Source organism: Nomia melanderi, chromosome 8 (assembly GCF_051020985.1).
Source record: "Nomia melanderi isolate GNS246 chromosome 8, iyNomMela1, whole genome shotgun sequence".
Classification (NCBI taxonomy): Eukaryota; Metazoa; Arthropoda; class Insecta; order Hymenoptera; family Halictidae; genus Nomia; species Nomia melanderi.
In genome coordinates, this window is record NC_135006.1 from 1585087 (window position 1) to 1604123 (window position 19037).

General features: G+C 36.3%; 2 protein-coding genes across 7 annotated transcripts in view; both read left to right on the plus strand.

The window, feature by feature from the left end:
- LOC116426490 (choline/ethanolamine transporter flvcr2a) overlaps positions 1–16443 on the plus strand; it is a 39692-nt gene extending 23249 nt beyond the window's left edge. For 3 of the 5 annotated variants that reach the window (XM_076370044.1, XM_076370043.1, XM_031975495.2), the window contains 8 exons: positions 4234–4478; positions 5086–5307; positions 7159–7383; positions 9930–10071; positions 10749–10954; positions 11292–11395; positions 11583–11693; positions 12047–16442. In XM_076370044.1, coding sequence (XP_076226159.1) covers positions 4395–4478; positions 5086–5307; positions 7159–7383; positions 9930–10071; positions 10749–10954; positions 11292–11395; positions 11583–11693; positions 12047–12308 — 1356 coding nt within the window. In that variant the 5' untranslated portion in view covers positions 4234–4394 and the 3' untranslated portion in view covers positions 12309–16442. Of the gene's footprint in view, positions 1–4233; positions 4479–5085; positions 5308–7158; positions 7384–9929; positions 10072–10748; positions 10955–11291; positions 11396–11582; positions 11694–12046 lie in introns of all 5 variants that reach the window. The other 2 variants (XM_031975496.2, XM_031975493.2) reach the window with 2 other exon arrangements.
- A 528-nt stretch (positions 16444–16971) lies between these two features.
- LOC116426451 (CDAN1-interacting nuclease 1) lies at positions 16972–18947 on the plus strand. Of its 2 annotated transcripts, none has more exons than XM_031975421.1 (6): positions 16972–17730; positions 17847–17913; positions 17986–18116; positions 18187–18266; positions 18351–18400; positions 18482–18947. In XM_031975421.1, the coding sequence occupies exons 2-6, from the start codon at positions 17861–17863 to the stop codon at positions 18861–18863; spliced, it is 696 nt and encodes a 231-aa protein (XP_031831281.1). In that variant the 5' UTR covers positions 16972–17730; positions 17847–17860; the 3' UTR covers positions 18864–18947. The 2 variants fall into 2 exon arrangements, with proteins under 2 accessions (XP_031831281.1, XP_031831280.1); XM_031975420.2 differs by having other exon boundaries at positions 16993–17730; positions 17809–17913.
- Positions 18948–19037: the final 90 nt, after the last annotated feature.

Consider the following 19037-nt stretch of genomic DNA (forward strand, 5'->3'; position numbering starts at 1 on the left):
TCATTTTGTAACTTTACATTCTAGATCTGAAAGTCTAATATCAGTATTTATTTTTATATTTAATTACACGATAATTATATTGATTTTTAAAACAGACATTTTCTCAAACGTATTTCTGCGAGACGCATTGATCATGTTAAATCTGATATAATCAATTAAGAACAAAAGTAAGTTATATATAACTGGGAAGATAGACGAAGTTTTTACGGACCTCGGCCAAAATAGACCCAGGCACCGCGGTGCGAGGATTACAAAGGGGAGGAACAGAATTCGCGAATGAATCTGATAATTTAGTAATTCCGTGGAGACTCGCCGGCTCGGGAAACAATCCTCATAATTTATTCTAGTTTATGGCTCCGCGCGGATGGCCTGGCGTGCTCGTCGGGGATCTATAAACTTAGCTGATAATTGATAATAATTTGCGGCTGATGGGGACCATGTGAATCCTGGAAATGTTCCGCCTCGAACGTCCGTTTCCTGTGCACCTGATTCATCGGGTTTGTTTCGGAATGTTTCCCGCGATCATGCTCTGCCAGTAGATATCGAGCATGATTAACACGTTGAACGCCGCACGATTTTATAAAGGGAAATACACAAAATGGAAAAAACATAATATTAAATCATTTAATCGAATTGCATTAATATTATTCCACATTCATCTAGCTGGATGTCACCATATTAGATAACATTATTTATAATATAGAAATATTTTCATATAATCATCGTTTACCTGAGTAAACTATAGTAATTCGATTTGGTCGGGGGTCACTGGTGACAAGATGACAAGATGATGACAAGAAAATTGTTGAAAGTTCACATTACTTTTACTGTACGAACACTTCGAATTAGAAAGATTAGGAACCTGTTTTATCGGTAGCTGGCACTCGCAGCTCCATTTTATACGCTCCCCCTAAATAAATTAACCCTTTGCACTGCAAAGGTGCCTCTCAATCACCACCCGATTGGTGCATAAAAATTGTCAAATTTCGTGCATCAAAATTGTAATATTTAACATTAAGTCTTGAGTAATCTGTCGATACGTGAAATGTGGAAATAAAATACCATTGTTCCCCTTATTTTGTGAATAGATTCCTCGTTAAGTTAGTTTAAAAAAATGTCATCTATATCTCATAAAGATAAATTGAATATTTCTAGTGACAAATTTTTCGAGTGCAAAGGGTTAAAATCCCGTCTATTAGGTATGACTATGAAATATTTTGAATCGGATTAACTAAAATTTCTAATAGAAGCAGTTAATATTCTTACATTACTCGAAGCGACATTGTTCGGCTTGAAGTGCGCAATTCCTTTTTCCATCTATTGTTTTCGAAAACGTATATTTACATAAATATCTGCAAACGTATAACACGTGTCAAATATAATTTTGCATACAGTTTACGTAATGGTTTTTTACAGGTAACTTGTCGTTCAAAGTATATTAAATTCTCATGTTGCATTTTTTCAATATTTTAATATATTAACCTTTAAGCCCTTATCGGTTATCTGTTCAAGGAAAAAGAATTCCGTTGTTACTGTAGTTTCATTTGTTCTCGAGCCATTAAACACCGATTATAAAAGAATAATGGTACTGTCGTAAGCAAAATTGATGGTGTTTAATTTTATTCGATTAACTTTAAAAGTTTTAGTTTCATATCAATTTTATCTAGTGAAAGGTCAACTATCCCACGAAATCACGCGAAGCGATTCGTCACCGGAAACTGTCGATGTCTCTGCATTCACGTCAGACACGGGCAACGCCAACCCCATGATCCTTGACCGTAAAATCTCGAATTCTAGAAGAAACTCGAATCGACCTTCTATCGATTTCCTATAAATTCGCTACGGTGGCCACGCGGCTCGACCTCCGGGGATCCTTCGCTCGAAAGACTCATTCTGTGCCAATACGATCGCGGGATCCATCGAGGAACAGTGTTGAATCGAGTAATAGGGAAAGGAGAACCCTTGCGCGTAAAGTGATGGAACAAACTTCTGAAAATGTCATCCGCAGACTATGAACTTTATTAACTCACTGGAAAGTAGAATGCACGGAACCAATAAAGCTGGAAGTTTTGTAATCCTTTCGCGAGTTCATTACTTTAGTTTGAGTTTAATTAACTCATTGCCCCGAAGAATATTAATTTCCATTTGGTGCACTTACTTTCGAAGTCTGAGAAAAGATAATTAATTATTTGTTTATTGTAATATTAATATTGTAATATTAATATTCTGTGAATTTTGTCACTTGAATCTTTTGATTTGAGAAAACTTAGATTTGCATCGATATGCGTAGTTTAGTTGCCAATTTTATATTATACCATAATATTAGTACAGTAAATGTTAAGAATTGAAATATTTAGTTCGACTGTGTCTGTTCGGTATTAGATCAATATTTTTCACGACTAAAATATTTTCTGCTTCAACTGAAACGAAGTCCTAATTTTAATTTCAATTTTAATTTTACTATTCAATCATAATAATTGAGAATAATTCCTCGTTTGCGAAGTAAAATATTCTATTTTCCTGTTTTCTTCTTGTCGTAGAGATTAGCATTACTATACTCTTAACGTTGTTGAACGCCTACGCTAATTCCCGATTCACTATTTCGCATGATTATCACCCGGCGTTCTCGCATTTTTATCAATTATCGCTGAACGATATTTTCATTTTACTCGGAAGTGCACGGTGACCGAGCAGAAAAATTTACCGTCCAATTAACACCGACTCGTTTGTAGCGATACCGTGCCTAATTAATATTCAGTGAAATCAAACGAAAATGGCGTCTGTAAGGATCATTAAATACTGTGAAACAGATTGTGAAAGTAAATATTTCTATTAAAAAGTTACAAAGATGATTTACGGACTATAAATTTATTCTTTGATACAACATGTATCAGTTCTGTACTATGATACATATTTGTTGTGATTTTATGCTACAATTAGAAAGATACCGAAAATTTTAACAAAAACAAAGGATTACAGTATATTCGTAATCGTAATCATAATCACAATAGCCATAAATTCTCACGGGATTGTTGCTTATCCAAAGTTCAGGTTATATAACACGGTAAATTTGTCAATAGGAGTACGTTTATCTGTTTGGAAAGATAATTCCATTGCGCGTTGACGTGATTTCCGTGGCATGATTGACACTATCAGTTCCACGTCATCACCATACGTACAATACACCTTTAGTTTGAAGGAACACATAAATATTTACAACAATATATTAACTCTTTGCCTTAAAATAACGTGTCAGACTCGTAGTGAAAATTTTCAACGAAATTTAACAAACATAAATATTACTGAATTCTTGTGAATTTGAATTAAATATTATTCTTTTGTTATCTATTAATATACTTTAGAGGAGACGTACACATAGAATGAATATAGTTGTATCGGCCATAGATGAAAAATAAATCACAGAGCAAGAAGTTAAATGAAACCTAGTTAATTATTCATCCTTATCAAAAGAATCCCTAAAATTTCGAAACTGTATTACCTTAAGTAATTCCACTTTTTAATCACACTATAGCAATCTTCTCAATCGCAACTTCTTATTCTCCAGGAGCAAATATCCAAGGAAACAAACCATGGAGTCTCCACACTTATTAATCCGCAGTTTTTCATCAACTCCCAACAAAAATCAAATTATTAACGTTAATTGTCCTTCAGAAAGACCTTTACATAAAACCTCCAACATTGTTCTTCCTCCGCGAAACAAATATTAACGATTTTTCCCATCTTCCTCAAAGTTTCAAACATTAATGCACATTCTCCGCTTCCAAAAAACAGAATACTAATCGTTTATCAATTTCTCGCAATACAATATACCAATCGTCTACATCTTGCCCAACGAAACAATGTAATAAACATTCCCCAAAAATGTTTCTGCATCGGTGCACACTTTTCGATCCGTTCACCGCGAAGTTCGCGCGAGGTAGGAATATAAACGAGGGTCGAGGATGCTCCAAACATTTTCTCACTGTGACCTATTGTCCACGTACGGCGACGTTGTATCCTAGTTGAACAAGACAGAGAGAAATGGAGAAGCCTTCGCGCCGCTAATTGGTACTCTAAACTAGCGCGAAATCATTAAGAATTCTCGAAGCCGCGACTTCGCTCGAGAATAAGGCCGAGAGGGAAAACCTCGGGGACCAGTTCTCCTTCGGATCACCCTGCGACAGAGGATACTGCGTCTGAAATTTTCCTTTTCCTGTTCGTCTCCCTTTTCAGGCGGCCAGTGTCGCCAGAAGATCGAGAAGTTGATCAAAGTTGGATGAAAGCCGGCCGAAGCTAAAGAAGAATCGTCGGAATTTACGTGGATCGATCCGAGTTAATCGCGACGACGTTGGAGACATCATTTCGTATCATTCGCCTCTTTTCGCCAACGGATCATGGAGCAAGGACAGGAAGGAAAAATGGCAAAAAGTTCCGCGGATTACGCTAAGGCCATCGAGAGCGGCGTGCAATCGACCCAGGTGACTAAGGCGACACGTTTCCGAGAGAAGATTTAGGAGAATCCGTTGTTCAGTCCTTCTCGTCTAAAAACGCGAGGCTTCTTAAAGTCTGTTTTCATTCAAGGGAATTTGAGAAGAAACTTTAGATACAAATTGAAAGTTCCTTTAAGGATATTGAATTCAAAGGCAAATAATTGTTTTAAGGAATTTTGTGTTCTTGGAGAGTGAAGTTCGACGTCGAAGTTGGGTTTACATTGTTTTATTTAAAAATTGTATAAGTTGAGTTGTCATTGGAATGGTTTACAACTGGATTCCGTTATATAGAGCATATTTGTGGAACGAATGTGATTTGATATAGAAAGTGATTCATTGCGTGGTTTCGCAATTTTATGTTACATTTTGAAGCGAAAAATAGTATGGAAGTTTAAAGAATGATAATACAAATTTGTTGATTCAATCATTTAAAATGAATGTAAATGTCAATATTTTGCTTGTTAAAAGTTAGTACCAGGAGAGTTATAGAGTTATCTGATTCTGTTGTCAGAATTCAGTGTGCAATCTTGAATGAATAGTTTCTAGATCGAGTGAACGTAAATCGAGTAACAGGTGTGATTCGATGTTTGCGTAGGTGGTCGAGACAAAGGTATACAAAAGACGATGGCTGATCCTGATGATCTTCGTGGTGTACAGCGCCAGCAACGCGATGCAATGGATCCAGTACAGCATCATCGTGAACATCGTGACGGATTATTACAAAGTGTCCAGCTTTCTGGTGGACATGACCAGCATGATATTCATGATAACCTACATTCCATTCATATTTCCGGCGAGCTATCTGCTTGACAAATTCGTAAGTACGAGAAAATTCAAATTTGCTTGAATACCATTTCCAGATATCAATAATTACATCGAATACTGTTTCTCGAATCACGTCAATAATTATCTAACTACAGTGATTAGTTTTTCGTTGAGATTATACCAAGAATTATCCAAGTACAGTCAATATTTGTTATTCTAATTATATCAATGATTATCTATCCATGGAAGCAACTGAACATTTAAATATTGATCAAAATTGACCTATCGATAGGTCATCAATAAACGTTCATGAATAAAACATTACGCACGACACAGAATGTCCATGCGTTTATCGTGACACAAACCAGCGATAACCAATATCGTATAACGCGTTATCGACAACGCACTGAAAATTAAAAATTTCACAACTTTTCAAATGAATAATAAACTTTCCGAAGCTTGAGGTTATAAATTATTTGATTTCCAATAGTTCGTCCACAGCTGAAACACGCTTTGTTCTCGTGAACTATGAACATCGCGACGCTACCAGATCAAGAGTTCTTCCCTTATCGAAGTTTTCTGTAACTCGAGCGTAACTGCAACTTGTGAAATTGTTTACACCTTATTTACGTGTTGACAGACCATTAAACGTCACGGTAAACATCGCTAATTAATTAAAGCGGATCCGAGTGATCTAATCGGATCTCATGATGGGGACGAGCGATATCTGACGAGACGTGCACGTCAAAAGTTGCATCTCTGGCTGTGGAAGGCCGTGTTTGATAACGGATCCCAGGGAAAAAAGCAATAAAATCGTATCAACCGACAAACAGATCGTTCCTCGTCGCTCCGCCAGCCGATCAAGTTCGAATTTCAATTCCAGATATCGAAAATTGAACTTTATTCCGTCTGTTTTCCTTCGACGCTTGTGTCGCCGGTTTTGTTAATCGCTTGATAATTAATTCGATTAACGCTCGCGAGGAGTTCAACAAACGAACACCTCAGTGCTGCGATTGACAAGGGAATTTGTTCGAGAGATTAATGAATTTAGTTTTGTGGACTGCGGACTCGAGGAGGTAATTCCATTAAGCTGTGTCGAAGTAGTACACAGGTACTTCAATACGTGACAGTTTCAGTCACTCTTCTTCTGTTACGATTAATTAGTTCTTCCTCTTTTCTTCTTTCAACGTATCTCATGCTTCCGTGTTAAACTTCAAGTTTTGTTAAATAAAGTTTATTTCTTTTCTCGGTGAAGTAACTTTCATCGGATAGTCTAAAGTTTTTAAAATGATTTTGTAATAATTTATAAAATTCTTCTTTATCAATGGGTTTATGATTCTATATTTTATTTGTTAGATATACTAATAGCGTGAATAACTGGATAGTAGTGTACCGTAGGCATTGCGATACTAAAGTAATTAATAATTGTTTCTTTTATCAATAATTAATACAGCGCTCAAGTTTTCCATGGCAATGAACGTTTTAACCCTTTCCCACTACGTGCTTCTCTGCAGATAAGCTTTCCGTGTAACTATTTAAATCGGTTTAAATTTGCAAGAAATTACTTGATATTGTACTCCCCCGAGCTGCTCCTGCTCTTTGAAACTTTGAAACTTTGAGACATAGAGGCTTTGAAATTTTGAAACTTTGAAACTTTGAAATTTTGTAACTTTGAAACTTTGACACTTTGAGACTTCGAGGCTTCGAGACTTTGAGACTTTGAGACTTTATAACTTTGAAACTTTGAACCTTTAAACTTGAAACTTGAAACATTACTAAGTAACAAACGGATATTTCCCTCTACTGTGCGATGCAATAATATAAATAAATGAATGCTTATGCGGATATTGACTATAAACGGCGATGGTATCGAATGAGTTAAACAAAAATACTTTTCTTTCAGGGGTTGAGGTTCGCAGCCTTGCTCGGCGCGGTCATGAACGCGTTAGGAGCATGGATCAAAGTGTTCAGCGTGAGCCCAGACCTGTTCTGGCTGACTTTCATCGGGCAGACGGTGGTTGCCGTCAGCCAAACCTTCATATTGTCGGTCCCAGCTCGTCTGGCCGCGGTTTGGTTCGGCCCGGATCAGGTCAGCAGCGCGTGCAGCATCGGCGTTTTTGGAAATCAGGTCAGTCACGGTTACTTCCGATACTTTTTCAACGAGCCCGCCCAATCGCCGCCCACCGGTGATCCTGTTTTCAGTTGAACACTTTAATCTTGAGCTACCATGCATATTCATGGAACTGATAATTAGTAAATAGATAAACGAGGAAACCGTTGAACCTAATCGTAAATAAAAAACGAGAAAAACTTGTGTACCGATTGGAAGGAATACTTGAAATTTTAGTATAAATTATTTTTCTAATTCTATATATCTATAATCTTAATCCACCGTTTCATCACTTGGAATCTTATCCTTTGATTGTTGAATATTAAGAAACTCGTCTGAATTGAGTAATAATTAATGTCGGTAATGACATAATCGAATCGATCTAATAAAACATTAAAATTACCGGACCTTCAAGTTTAAAAATTCAACGGAAAGCAATTATCACTAATTTTCACTGTGGCTCACGGATCAACTTATCAGTCGCGCTGGAAATTCATTTCTCTAATAAGAGATAACGGTGCGATCGCAACAATAACAGGAGACAGTGCCAACCACGGCAATTTCTTTGAGACCACTTGTTTCATTTATTGCTGGTCTCATTAAATCGGCTCAGAGAGACTTCAATTGGCGGTCTCAGGGTCGCAACTCCCGGGTCCCATGCTGCGAGCACATGGATTACCAGCGGAATGATTCGTCATTGTTATTTCGGCGGCTTATACTTTTCTCTCGTTTCATTTTCACTCGTGTTTCGAATTGCACCGGGCGAAACAATATCGCCGGACTCGTCAAATGAATTCAAACGCGTTCATAAACGTATGTAAATAGGACTCGAGTACACATACTACCTGCCGGCTAAAATTCTAGTTCGACTGACAGGGTCGATTGCGAGTTAAATTGTTAGGTGATTAGGTGGGAAACCGAGCTGAACGGTGCACCCACGTTTAATTTCGCGACGACGGCAGGGGGTCGGGCCCCATCCAGCGAATTAAACCGCCATATTTCAGTGGCCGCCATTACCGCGCACCCTGTCGGCCCGTGTGATCCGTCCCAGGAACCCCCTTGATATCGTTTCATTTTCTGCTTCCTCATTAGACAAGTGAACACTGCGAGACAGTACCTTACCTTAGCGGACTGCGAATCTCTATGTAAATACAAATTTTGTAAAAGATAATTACAAAAACAAAATTACAACGAAGAATGGTTTTTCCTGAGGAACATTATAAAAATCTCTGTTCGTTGGATATTTTATATATTCTTCATTGTCGTGTGGATTCTGTGTAGTTTTGAACGTTGAAATTTTCTCAAAGTGTATAAAAATCCACAATCTATGGACTAGAAGTCGTTTAATATGTTGAATGTTGGACGATTTTCGTGTGAATTGTTTAAGATGCTAGAGATTGTGCGGAGCATAATATGCATAATGCAACGAATTTAATGTCAAGTTGTGTAATTGCAATTGCATTATTGTTCCTTGCAGATTTATCTTGAATGTCACCATTTTGGATTGTTCATAGTATGATAAGTATAATTAGCGAACGATTATCATTTAAGTGGATGAATAATAGTGATTTGATTTGGTCGGGGATCATTGGTGATCCTCGTGTTGGTTAAAGTGTTGAATATATTTTCATTGATTTCCGTTCATTTGAAATGGAAAAGAATAATTGATTGAAATCTTTCGATTGCCTTCTTCGTGATTGAATAACAGAAAAATATATTTTATAAATTGTATTTTTTCAAGTAATTCATATATTAAGATGAACGAAATCTGAAAATCAATTTTTGAGCAAACTTGGATTTTAGATTTTCACTTTGATTCTAGGCTGACTGTAAACTTCAGTTTTGAAGTTCTCATTGAAATTTCAAAGTCACAGCGTTAGATCCGCGCGAGTCCTATCTAAATTCCTGTCAGTCGCCGTCTATGATACTTCACGCAACACGTCACTCGAAACGAACTTATTGACGGATTGTTGACCTTGTCGACGACAAATACCTTCAACGTGTCAGAGAACTCCGCTGAGCTTTCGAGAGCGGAACTCTCGTTGAAATCACTCGTGATGAGCTGAAAAGAATAATGATCTCTTACTTCCTTGAAACAAGCGCTGCAACCCCGCGCGGCAACATTCCGCTCCTCTGTAATTTCACTTCGGAATCATTCTGCTTGCATCAACTGAACGTACAAGAATCATAATTTACAAATTATTTGCGAATCCACTAGTTTGCTAATTTACTCTGATTTATTTTCAGAAAGTGTAATGAACTGTCTACATAAATCTACATAAATCACTTCTGAAGTTTGTAATGATTGTCGTGCTAAGATAGCAAGATTGCTACATTGAAAGTTATAATTTGTAACTTATTTTTTCTGCGATAAAATATGAATGTAAATAAGATCTAGATATATTAATGATCGTTATAACAACGGAACAAAATCATTGCATTGAAAGTTGTTGCAACTTACTACGCGAACAGTTCGCAAACAACTCTCTCTTTCACCTGTAGAATTCAGAATTAGAATGTCTTTATTTCCAATTAACGCGCGAACAATTTTCTTTTATTTGCAGCTGGGCATTGCCATCGGTTTCCTATTCCCACCAATGCTGGTCCCAAGCAGCGAAGACCCCGCAGTCATGGGCCGGGGCCTGCAAGTCATGTTTTACATCGTGGCTACGTTCACCTCAGTGATTCTAGTCGTCATAGTAATCTGTACGTGAAGCAGTCTTCAAACGAATTTATTTACTCGAATAGATCACTCGATAAATGCATTTCTATGTAAACTTTGCAAGAAAAACATGAAATTTCTAAGAAAATTCATTTAACACATAAGTCGAACGCGCAAATCGTTAATGCAGTAAAAACCATAAACTACACTTTCGTTGCTATTTTCTGATTACACGAACATTCGAAATGCTCAGAGTTTATTGAGTTTTCTCGATTTTCGTAGAAAAATTACATATAACATTTATCAGATCTCGATTCACCTGTATAATATTTCAGCTTACTTGACTTATATCATTGAATCGACTTCTTTAAAACGTCTCGGTGAGGCAGCTTTATCTTAACACTAGAACTATCGGATGGGTCAAAATGACCCATTCATGATTTTTTTCCAGTTATTGAAAAGATAACGAATGCTTCTCTGAGAGATTACTAGAGAAATTGATTTAGTAATACATAAGCTACAGTGCAAATCAATCGATGTCTCGATAGTTGCACCATTTAGTTTCTACAGAGAAATTTCGAAAAGACAGTTTGACTGTTTGGTAGTTCTAGTGTTAACAATAACGGTGAAAGAAGAAATTAGAAATTAGTCGTTTTCATCCAGTTAGTAGCGCCAGTTTGAAATCGCAACGAGCTGTGTAATTAATCCACTTTTATTGCAGTCTTCAAATCTGAGCCACCTTTACCACCGAGCCCGGCCCAAGCCGTGCAGAGGGAAACGGAAACCACGGAGAATTTCTTCCAGTCAGTGAAAAAACTGGTCACGAACGTCGGTTACTTGTTGCTCCTGCTGAGTTACGGCATCAATGTCGGCATTTTCTATGCTATCAGCACGCACCTGAATCCTATCGTTCTTAAATATTTCCCGGTGAGCAATCCACTGATGATCATTAAAATTGAGGTCGTTAATTAAACTTTAACCGGTCCAGGATAACAAAATCGAAATTATCGTGCGTTAATCTTCGAACGTTTTCCTTGTTCCTTTCTTTTTTTTTCTTTCTTCTTAATTCACGAATGATAACATATGTATATTCGCAATTGTCAGCTGTATAGAATCGATGATGGATAATGTTGAACAGATAATAACTCCACCATAGTCGATGATGAAATAATAATTTCTTGAGTTTTTGTATTGATAATGGTCGATTCTTTACGTTATTATTTTAGTTGAGTCAATATTTCTATTTGAATTCTATTTGTTGCAGCATCATGAGATACACGCGGGGAGAATAGGTTTGACCATTGTTTGCGCTGGGATGCTGGGATCCGTTGTCTGCGGCATTGTTCTCGACAAAACGCACAGATTTAAGTAAATAAATCTTTAATCATTTTTAAATGATATCTTTGACAATTCGAGACACATTTTGATAGTTTTTGCGAATAAGAAAATGTAATCATGGTCAGTAACAATTCTATGATACTATGATAGTTCAGAAAAATTTACTTCATTATCAACTTCAATTCTTTTACTAATATTTTTCCAAACATTTCCACAGAGAAACGACGCTCGGAGTTTACCTGCTCTCGTTCCTCGGCATGATCATCTTCACGTTCACCCTCAACACCAGTCAAATCTATGTAATCTATATAACAGCCGGTATATTGGGGTAAGTCTCTTTAACAATCAATTAGAAACTAAAACAAGTCTTCGTTTAAAATTTATTCATTTTTTTATCAACTTTGAAACTCTTGATTCTTCATCCTCCGATAAAAAAATCTTAGGATACTCACACTTTAGAGTATTCCTAAAAATTAAAAATTCAAATCGTTTCCTTCTTCTGCCACGAAAAATTTAGTTACCGAAGTATTAATTTTCTTATCATCTTGGAAACCCTTAACTCTTCATCCCCCGCTAAATCCTAGAATACGCGCCTTCCAGGATATTTCCAAAAATCGATATAAAAGTTTAAATCGTTTCCTCCTTCCTCCACGAAGAATTTAATTACTGATATCTTCGTAGATTCTTTATGACCGGATACCTGCCAGTGGGCTTCGAGTTCGCAGCAGAATTAACGTACCCGGAACCGGAAGGAACGTCGGCCGGCCTGCTGAACGCGGTCTGCCAAGTGTTTGGTATTGTCTTCACGATCCTTTACGATCAGTTCTTTAATTTATGGGGCGACTTCTGGGCGAACATTGCTCTTTGCGTCACTTTAGCCGTCGGATCGTTCCTGACGACCATCATACCGAACGATCTTCGGAGGCAGAATGCTAAATGCTAAACAGCACGAAAAATCGAAAGGAAAAAAGAGATCGAAAAGTTGCCAGTCCTCTCCTCGATTCATCGGATCGAGCGTTTCGTGTTTGAATGAATCTTGAGGTAGAGAATACGAATTGTTGCTGAGATTCTAGATGTTTAAATGTTGAGATAAAATTATTTTGTGGAAAAGAATAGATAGGACCCTTTTAGACACTGTCGAGGTTATTGTTAATATTATTCTGATTCTCCTGTGTTACCTAATTTTTACTAGGAAATTAAAGAAATCTCGAATGAGTGATCAACTAAAATTATGTCGACGTACACGGAATTATTTAAGATAGCAAAACATATCTCAGACCATGTTTTGTCATAAAAGAGAGAAATAACAGAATGGTCCAAATATATGCCAGATCATTCCACGAGCAATGTCTTTTCCCTTTTATTTTATACAATCAACCAATCGATCATTTTTAGAGTATTCAAGCCAAGATTAATCAAGAGATAAAGTGTAATAACAAAGGACAATAATTAAATACGGCTAAAGTATAAGTTCCTTGCCTGATTCAAGATGAACCTTAAAAACAATATTACTCAAAGAATGATCTGATTGATAATGAATCAGTAAATTCAGAATAATAATAACGATAATACAGGAGGAAGCAGTGTGAATGTGGGTCATCGTTCCAGATCTGAGATTCTATTGAGTATTTCACAAGGAATCCATTGTCGATAACGTACCATTTCGAGTACAAGCTAGCATAGGATCAGAGACTTGGAACGTGCTCAGGTAGTCTTTCGTGTAGCTAATGAAAGGAAAAGAAACGGTGATATTGATGATAATAATATTCTTAGCCCTTAAGCCCTGTTGAAACGATTTCGAGATGCTGTGCATCGACTCATCGTACGAAGATGAACTTAGATTAGAAACCTTCGCGCCAAGGCTGCCGTGAACCGATGCTTATAATAATTAGACTGCGAGCATTTATAGAAATTCAAGGTTTCAAGAAATATAATTAGAGAAACGGAACGCTATATGCACATTATGATACAGATACAGATCACGATAGAAAATATTCTTTTTTCTACGAAATATTCAAATATTTATTTATTCTTCTATAAAACATTAAAATATTTAAAAGCGTAAAAAAAACACTGCACTTTAGGTATTTTATATATCTCTCTTTATAGTGCTCATTTCGTGCAACCTTACACCTTGAAATTTCCCATGAATGCATAAATATTCGCAGTTTGCCTGTAATCGGATATTTATAAGCAGGGTAGACGGAAGATTCGGATGTCCGAAGCTTATAGAGGCCTAGGCTGTTGGAAAAAAGATGGTGCTTCGCCATTCCTGTTTAATCGCGACGAGAATCGTCGGACGTACAAATGTTACCCTAAATATCACGAAGAATTCGAATGTTTACGGAATAGGGTTCGAAACGAACGTGAAAATCATACTTTCCACGGTGTATTTAATTTAGCCGGATACGTAGGAGGTAAGATAGCAATTTAAAAGACGAGCAACAAACGATGGAGTATCTGTGAAGTACAATAAATCGAAGAACTAAATGATCTCGGTGATCTACTGCGTGATGGAAGAACGTAACCACGAAAAACGAGTTTAACATTTCTTTGGAATCAGCGACGTACAGATAAGTACCGTCTGTTGCGACAAACCTGGCACTCGTGACGTCACAGGGGCAGAAACAGTCGCTTCGAGAAATCCAATTGCAAGTCCGGAAACGGCTCTCCCCGCCCTTTGTCGCGCGACCCGATTAGTGTGCGTGAGCGCCTCAACGAATCGTATGCCAAAACCGAAAATTCGTGTGAGTAGGGCGTGCGTCTTCGAATCTGACCATTCAGACGAGAGTTCCAGGTTCGCTGCAAACACATTGCACTGAATTCATGAATAGTATCCGTTAGAGCAACTCCTGTAATAAAGTACAGATTTTGATGCGTTTATAATAAACGCAGGTGCAAGAGACACATTTAAGTGCGAGGTATGAAATTCAACTGTACGCGACATTACTATGAAAAGTTGAGAACTATAAGCTATCAATTAAAATCATTAACGAAGGATGCATACCTCGCATGAAAATCTGCAATCTATTCGCGTTGAAAGAGAAATTTTATATGTTAATATTTTATTTTTACATAGTACTTCGGAGATTCAAGATCTCGATGTATCATTCAGTTTCTTAAGGAAAGAGCTTTCAGAAGTTTGACAAATACTCAAGTGAGCAAAGGTTTAACGTTCTCCGCTCGGAATTTTAATGGACCACGTTTTTCTTAGGCCGGAGCAATTTTCGATAACTCGATGACCCAGAAACGGGTCGAATGATGCGAACGCTTCCATCCCCCAACACCGCAGGAATTTAATTTGCCGGTTGATCCGACCGGATTAATAAAATTCATCTACCGAGGCTGCGGGCATTCGATTATCGTGCCGCTCGACGACCAATTTGCGAGGGGGATTAATTCGATTTTTCGATAATTCCGCTTTCTAGATCACTGATAAATAATATCGTAGTTCCACTGACCAAGATTTAAATTTGCATTACTCCCTTGCCAACGAGCACGATCGTGTCGACAATAAGAACGACGTTTCTATGTCTCGCGTGAATATTCAATAGAACCTCGATTATCCGAACCACTGACTCAGCGTTTTTCGTTCGGCTTACCATTCGACTATCTGAACCATGTGCTTGATCGTATGAATCAATTTGGTCTCGATTACCGCGGATAACCAAGGTTCCACTGTACTGTTCGATTACCCGAACCATTTGATAACACGAACCACTTTAGTCTCAGTTAGTTCGGATAAGCGAGGTTCTACCGTGTTAACAATTAATCGACGTATTCTTCTAATTGTTATCAACTTGAAATTTTAACGTAAATTATTCCGACGGCGCGGCATTCGTTAGGATTATATTGAAAAGTTATTTTTAGAGTGTCGTGTCGTCGTTGCATTCCATAGTTTGATAGAGTTTGCTGAGCAAAGTTTGAGATGAAAGATTGATTCTGATTGCTGGAACAGTTGAGAGAGGCGGTGAGAGGAATTCTGGGAATGTTAGTCAATTAATTGTTACGATGCGAAACGAATGCTCCCGTAATCGACGATGTTGAACAGTTGAGATGTTTACATGTTAATAGTAGCGTGTATAGATATATGTATATATTTTCAGAGGATCGAGTGTTGTACGATATAATATATACACATAGATATAATATATTTCTGTAAAAGTATTGAGATTGATAGTCGGATGAATAGAGAGAGAAGTACAATTCGAAGAGTTACGATGATGATAGTTACCATACTTCGATGTAATACGAGAATACTGTGATGCCCGTTTCTGCTGGAATTGTACTGTAAAATAATCTATATCACTTCCCACGATTCAACAGCGATGCGACCTGACACATTAGATAAACGCGAGTTCCGTTGTTTCTAATCCACTTTACGAAAGACATATCTCTGATTTGAAATTTGAAGGATGTCTAAGAGAAATAATAGCGTTGACGTTGGTTTCTCCAATTATTAAGATTTCTGAACGCTCCCAGAGTCGACAAACGCGAGCGCAGATTATTTTACACGTTTGTAACTTTGCTGTATCAGCAACCTTTTGCGCCAAAGTATCGGCATAGTCCTAAGTATTTCGTCGATCGACGCATAATTTACAGCACAAACATTCACCTTGATTCGATTTCCGCCTCGTTCTTCGACGAGAATCACCTTTTTTCATTTTTATTTTATTTGCACAAGGAGGAAGGAAATCGGGATCTAAAGGATTCCACCGACAACGTGTATCCACCGGTCTTCCGCTCTTTTCAATTGCACATTTCCGAAAAACATTTTTATCTTCATCAGTACCTAACCACCCCCCGCCCCGCCCCGATACCTGTTTTTTGTACATAAATTGTTGAGAGTGCGACGTATTTTTTGTTCTCTTGCGAACTATCGGCACAGGCCTACCACGTGCAGAGAATAAAAGTATCTGTGATTATTGACAATATATCCACGATTAAATTATCGTCTGAGTGTGTATGTTAATAAGAAGCTTCGAGGATTTGAAAATCGTATTGTTGTCTATGTAATGTTGTTAGTGTGTAGCTTGGAAATGAAAAAAGAAATAAAAAGTATTGCTAAATATTTAAGAAACAATGCTGCCCATCCTTCAATTATCTTTCCGATGAAAGAAAATGAAGTTTGGATATAAAAAATTTCTTTTCTAATCTCCTCCATTTCTATTACTTATACTTTATAACAATTTACATGAGAAAACAGCCCATAAACTATGCAATAACATTCCATAAGAAGCATTTGTTACAACTGTTAAACAATTCGGGGCAACAAATTTATCGATAAATATATTAGATGACATCCAATGTAAATTTTGGTCACATGGAGGTCATGTGACTTCATTATCATTTCCGTGTTACTTACAATCGTACCAACAGAGTATAAATAAAGACAAATAAATAAATAAATAACGTTCTCTTTTATTTGCTTACCATAATATTATTTTTGACAGCATTGGACACGAAATCCCGTAAGATATCTAGTCTGTCTTATCTCTTGACGGTAACTTCATATCTGATAATCTGCAATACCGATCATGTAGAAAAAGTGGTCGTTTTTTATGTTCTACCACAGACGAGGTACCGACATAAGTATCTAAATAGCTCGTGCGTTGGAAGTTTGAAACATGACAACATTATAAAACGGATACGTTTGAATACTTATTTACCATATTTACTAGTTGGTCAACTTCGATCATTTTACTTGATGTAGTTTTCCTATTAACCTTTGAATAAGACCTGAAGAATAAAACATTTGGTTTTTTACACAGTCGGTAACTCATCTGTTGATAACAATTTTCAACTGATTAATTAATAGCAGCTTTCTGTGAGTAGATGGTACCGCTGTATTTTGATTATAGAGATCTTAAATCTACACCATAGTTTTGGGAGATTTTTAATCGTCAATAACTTGAAAGCAAAGTTGAAATCATAAGTTACTTTCGATTTTTATTTTACCATGACTTGTACAATCACTCCCTAAAATATATATTACACGTAGTTAAACATTAGGTATATTTATATATTTTCATAAGAATGAAAGATCATTGAAGAGATGTGATTTTTGTGAGACAAATTTTGATTTCGCTTAAATTTAATTAATAAGTGACTTCAATTGCTTGGCAAGAAGAGTACAATTATCTGTCAGCATGTGTTAATTGTTGATATTTATTTGAAATATTGTCATGTCTAAATATTTACAATGACAAAAAGTTGACATATCTTCACAAAGTTTTCTGTTGAAAGTTTGAAAAACAATAATCAAACATGAAGCTTGATGTGTACAATGATATTGTGTCTACAATACGAAATTTTCGGGGTTTATCAAAGGATTGTCGTGATGTATTAAAACAAAAATACAAAGAGTAAGATTATTTTTATTTATTGTGATCTCTATGATTATTTATTGTGCTTGAATACATATACACATTTTATTTATTTAGTGTTCCAGCAAATACACTGTATAGTATATTATCCTTAGATATTCAACATAAGATGAAAATCAATCATAGCAAATTGTTTGGTAACAATAGGAACTATTACGATACGTAAGCATTCAGTATATCATATTCTTTTGTACTAAAATGTATATAATGATTGTTATTCTACTTAAACAACAGCTACATGGAAGCTGTACAAAATGGTAAACCTGTTGGCATTTTATTAAAACTGGCCAAGGATATTGGCGCACCCCCTGCATTATTAGCTAGGAATGTTCTGGAAAAACATTGTGAAAAACATGATCCCAATGGTAATTTTTATACAATTTAATAAATCTGATAAAGACTGAATTGTTTCTTTGTTATGAAAAAAGTTTTTAGTTTCTAGAGATGAAATTAGTAAATTATTTAAAGACACCACACTGATCCAGGACAAAGATCTCTCATATGAAGTTTATTTGGTAATTATATGTTGACTTTACAAAATATTCAATTAATAAATTAATTTATTTTCAAATGGCTGAACATGTATACTTTTCTTGCAGTGTGTATTATATGATAATTTGTATGGACCCATAGCAGATGCTATTGGACTGTAAGTATCTTATTGTTCATTAATAACTGTAGTAGGTTATTTTACATTTTTAATATGTGTTCTTGTACATTATACTTTTAGGTCAGTTGGTCAGGAATATGAGTTAAAACTGCAGAACTATTTAACAGAGAGAAATCTTGCATTTCGTAATGAAGAACACTTGAGAACAAGAGGGTACGACAAAACACCAGATTTTAAACTTGAAGTACCAATTGCTGTAAACGGTTTTGTAATTAATTGGATTGAATGCAAGGCAAGGTTCGGCAATAAAGAAATCCACCACAAATACATAAAAACACAATTTTTAAGTTATTGGAACAGGTTTGGTCCAGGACTTGTAATATATTGGTTTGGATATTTGGATACCTTAGCCGAACCTAGTGAGAAGCGATTTATAATCATGGATCATTTCCCAGATAATATTACATACATGGATCCCGCTTGTGTCAAACCCACAACTTAATTCCATATGACTTCGCAGAGATTTAAATATTATGTGATATTTGTATGATAAGGAATTAATAAATGCAATACAGTATTTTTGATATTTTATGTTAGTCTTTTATATCTCATAATTATTCTTCGTAGCGGCAAGCATGTCCCGCCTTTCTCCTTTCCTTTCCACTCAATTGTAAAT

Bases quoted from the DNA above. Each gene is read 5' to 3' on its own strand.
- LOC116426451 (XM_031975420.2), top strand. From the start codon at position 17,633: ATGAAGCTTGATGTGTACAATGATATTGTGTCTACAATACGAAATTTT. The intron at 17,731-17,808 runs GTAAGATTATTT...TTATTTATTTAG, and splicing joins TTAAAACAAAAATACAAAGA to TGTTCCAGCAAATACACTGT. The intron at 18,267-18,350 runs GTAATTATATGT...CTTTTCTTGCAG, and splicing joins TCTCATATGAAGTTTATTTG to TGTGTATTATATGATAATTT.